The 3629-nt window shown below is 41.8% G+C and overlaps 1 protein-coding gene across 1 annotated transcript; it reads right to left on the bottom strand.

Annotated features, from left to right (window-relative positions):
* Positions 1–949: 949 nt before the first annotated feature.
* LOC110956435 (helix-loop-helix protein 2-like) lies at positions 950–2785 on the bottom strand. Its single transcript, XM_051959053.1, has 2 exons — positions 2272–2785; positions 950–1713 (listed from the first exon to the last, which is right to left on the bottom strand). Exons 1-2 carry the CDS (start codon positions 2278–2280, stop codon positions 1348–1350), a joined length of 375 nt encoding a protein of 124 aa, XP_051815013.1. The 5' UTR covers positions 2281–2785; the 3' UTR covers positions 950–1347.
* Between the last annotated feature and the right edge of the window lie 844 nt (positions 2786–3629).

Genomic DNA, 3629 nt, shown 5'->3' with positions numbered 1-3629 from the left:
AAAAAGACTTCACTTTAGATCAAGCCTTACAGGCACCACATGTTAAAATAAACCTCCAGCAAAAATCTTTCACATCCTGGTAGTTGGACTGTTTTGCCTGGAGTATTGTTTGTATGTTTATGTGCTGAACTTACCAAAATTATTTATGGAAATCCCACTCAAATCATGCTGACCTTAATCCCAAAACACTGCGCAAAAACATATGGTGGGGAAGCCCTTTACTCGCCGTTTTTTAACTTTTACAAACCTAAACTATTGTTATGAAAATTGAGACTAATACAGCTGGATGCTGACAGTAAGACAAACATGCACAATGTTGGACAACATTCTAAAAAGTGTCTGATTCTCACTGTCGCTTCCACCTAAATGGTTGTTGCTAAGTAACATTAGTTTTTTAGCCTGTCAAGTTTCTTTTGGGGGCTGGACAGTGATGTAGTGGTTAGCACTTTTGCCTTGCAGCAAGAAGATCCCTGGTTCGAATCCTGGGGTGGGCCTGGGATCTTTCTGCTTGGAGTTTGCATGTTCTCCCTGTGCATGCGTGGGTTTTCTCCGGGCACTCCGGCTTCCTCCCACAGTCCAAAAATATGCTGAGGTTAATTGAGTACTCTAAATTGCCCGTAGGTGTGAATGTGAGTGTAATTGTTTGTCTGTATATGTAGCCCTGCGACAGACTGGCGACCTGTCCAGGGTGTCCCCTGCCTTCGCCCGAGACAGCTGGGATAGGCTCCAGCACCCCCCGCGACCCTAGTGAGGATAAAGCGGTGTTTAGAGAATTGGATGGATGGAAGTTTGCTTTGGTTGTTTTTTTAAAATGTCTCGCAGCAATGTCTCATATATGTGTGTGTCTCGAATATTTGCAAACTGCTTCCAGACCCACTTTTTTTTAAAGGATATTAAAGTCACATTCTGCAACAAAAAAAAAAAAAAAAACCATTGATTCAAAGAAATGTATGAGGAAAATATTTCGTTTTTAAGCTTTTCCAACATATGGATTTCAAATGTAACTTGGAACACACAAAATACCAGAATACTTTTTGCAATTTAAAATAAATACATTTACAAATTGGTGCAACCAGTAAACACAAGGCAGCAAATTCAAGATCAAACATTGTGATGTTTTAGTAGTTTGGCTCACAGATGTCACATACAGAAATTTTTATAATATTTCAATTATTTCATCCTTTTGCTGACGTTTAGTTTCAATAAACTGATTCCCATAAGGAAAAAACAACGTGATAGATTAGTCATGGGATGCACAGGTTATGATATCCGTGTAGACATCTTTAGAAACCCTGTCCTGGTTGTCATCCCACCTTCAGCTCATCTTCAGCTGTGCAGCAGTCCGTCCTAAACATCCAGCACGTGGTTGAGGTAGGAGATGTAACAGATCGCGAGTCGCAGGATTTCAATCTTGGACAGCTTTTTGTCTGGTGGGAGGGTAGGCAGCAGCTTCCTTAGTTCTGCAAAAGCCACGTTGAAGGCCACGACGCGGATCCGCTCCCTGCAGGCATGCGCAGACCGATATTTAGCCGTGGCGCGCCTCCTGCGTCTCCTCTCCTCCCCGGAGCGCGCTTTGCCGTCTCCATCCATGGACGTGGCCGGAATGGCGCCACGCTGCGCACTGAGAGTGTTCAGAAGGGTTTCTCTGTCCGTTTGTCCCCAGGGGAGGTCGGGTTCCTGCTGGTCAGGACTGAGCATCATAGTCCAAATGTCCTAAAGTAAAGTTCAGTAAAAGTGAGACACAAAACCAGATGTTTGAGGAGAATCCTGATTCAAAAACGAGGATCACAGCTCATGCGCAACTTTTCAGACGTAAATCTAAAAAAAAAAAATACGCATAGATTAGTTTAAATTGTAGCCATGATAAGTGTAGTCTAATACATATCTGCCGTTCGTTTTGTAAGCAGGTTGGATTATTTATTGGCTAATTTAAAGGCTTCCAGAAACACGGAGGACTCGTGCTGCCCCTCAGTGGCGCATCTGCTGTGTTACCTCTAGTACAGACTGACTCTGTCCGAGGTGCTGAAATCGTATAAAGACAACAAAAATAAACACCAAATCAACAACAAAAACAAATAAACAAACAATAAAAGTGTGCCTTGTTGTCTAAAAACACCACAGAATCGTCAGGTCTCAGTTAAATGAATATATTTGACTTATTCAGCAGGCGAGCGATTCAGGTTCAGGTTTAAATATGCGCAGTTTTTCGGTCTTAAATATTCTGGAATCACTGTGGATGCAGTATAAATAAAGCTTTAAAAGTGAACTTACCTTGCACATTCAAAGATTCGTCCCATTCAAGAATATGAAAGATTAACAGTCAGTGCAGTTAAAGTTTGCTCTGCATCAGCCTTCATGGTGTCTGAATGTAGCTGAGTGGAGTAAATCAGCGGAAAACAGGACCCTGGATTTGACTTCTGATGCTCTTTTCCTTTCATCTTACTTTCAGATTAGCGCCACTTCCTCCTGCAACGTCCTCGCATTGTTGGCTTGCCTGTTTCTTCCATCCAGCCTCTCTTCGCTGTGCGTAAAATGAGACACCCTTATCTCTCCATAACAAACTGGAGCGAAGTGACGACAAGCACAGCGGGATGAGGAGAGGATGTCTGCTGTCCAAACCTCTCCCTCCTTTCTTTCTTTTTTTTTTTTTGTTATCAGCAGGTGAAGTTGTGCCTTTTTTTCCCAGTCAGATTTGTTTGTGCAGACGTTTCCCTGTAAAGGTTAGTGGCCGTAAACGGATTATGTCGTCGACTTGACGTAAAACTTCTGCCAGTGACGCCATATTTTCCTGCACCCTGGTAAGGTCAAGTGAGCACCTGTGTCTAAATAGAAAGAAAATCTTGTAAAAATGTGTCTGAGGTAAAACAAAAAGCACCTCCTCTCATCTGTGTTGAAACTTAAACAAAATAGATGCAGCTTATTATCACTTTTATAATGGGATCTTTACTCATATATTTGCATTTTATGGATTTTAGAAGCCACAACAGCTTAAATACATGTAAAATTCCAAATTCTATCTATTGGTATTCAAGCTATGTACGCCATAAAACAACACAAAGCCTAATATTGTGGTTTAGGTTGTGTTTCTGTTGTCTGTGGTCAGATGTGTTTGGTGGCTCTGGCATTTTGTTCCGCTCATCTCCCTGAGCAAAATGTCAGCGCTAATCATTACTAACATAATCACTGAGTAAATCACCAGAGGGCCTCCACCCCAGTGCTGCTGGTGGAAAATGTTTCCTCAGACGCTGTCAGAAATGGCACCACAAACGCTCAGTTGGGATCATGTGCAGTTATTGAGAAGGCCTTGGCATATGGCTAACTTCATTATCATTCCCTCCAAGCAGCCGTGTCATCGTTTATGTCCTGTCGATTGGGAAATGATGCTAATCACAGGGAGAAACATACGTCATGTGATGAAAACAAAGTCTCAGAATTGTTATTTGAGTGGACATTGATATTTGTTGACCTTTATCAGTGAGGACTTGATGGATTTGAGGGCGTTGATGCGTCTTTTATGCAGCATTTCTTCTGTGTGGTTCAATCTAAAGTTGATGTTTCATTGATTTGGATGTCTGGTTAATGTTGAGTGCTAAAACTAAACACTAATGAAGGAAGCAATCATTTGTAAT

This window comes from Acanthochromis polyacanthus, chromosome 14 (genome assembly GCF_021347895.1).
Source record: "Acanthochromis polyacanthus isolate Apoly-LR-REF ecotype Palm Island chromosome 14, KAUST_Apoly_ChrSc, whole genome shotgun sequence".
Lineage (NCBI taxonomy): Eukaryota > Metazoa > Chordata > Actinopteri > Pomacentridae > Acanthochromis > Acanthochromis polyacanthus.
This window is presented reverse-complemented; position numbering and strand designations above follow the sequence as displayed.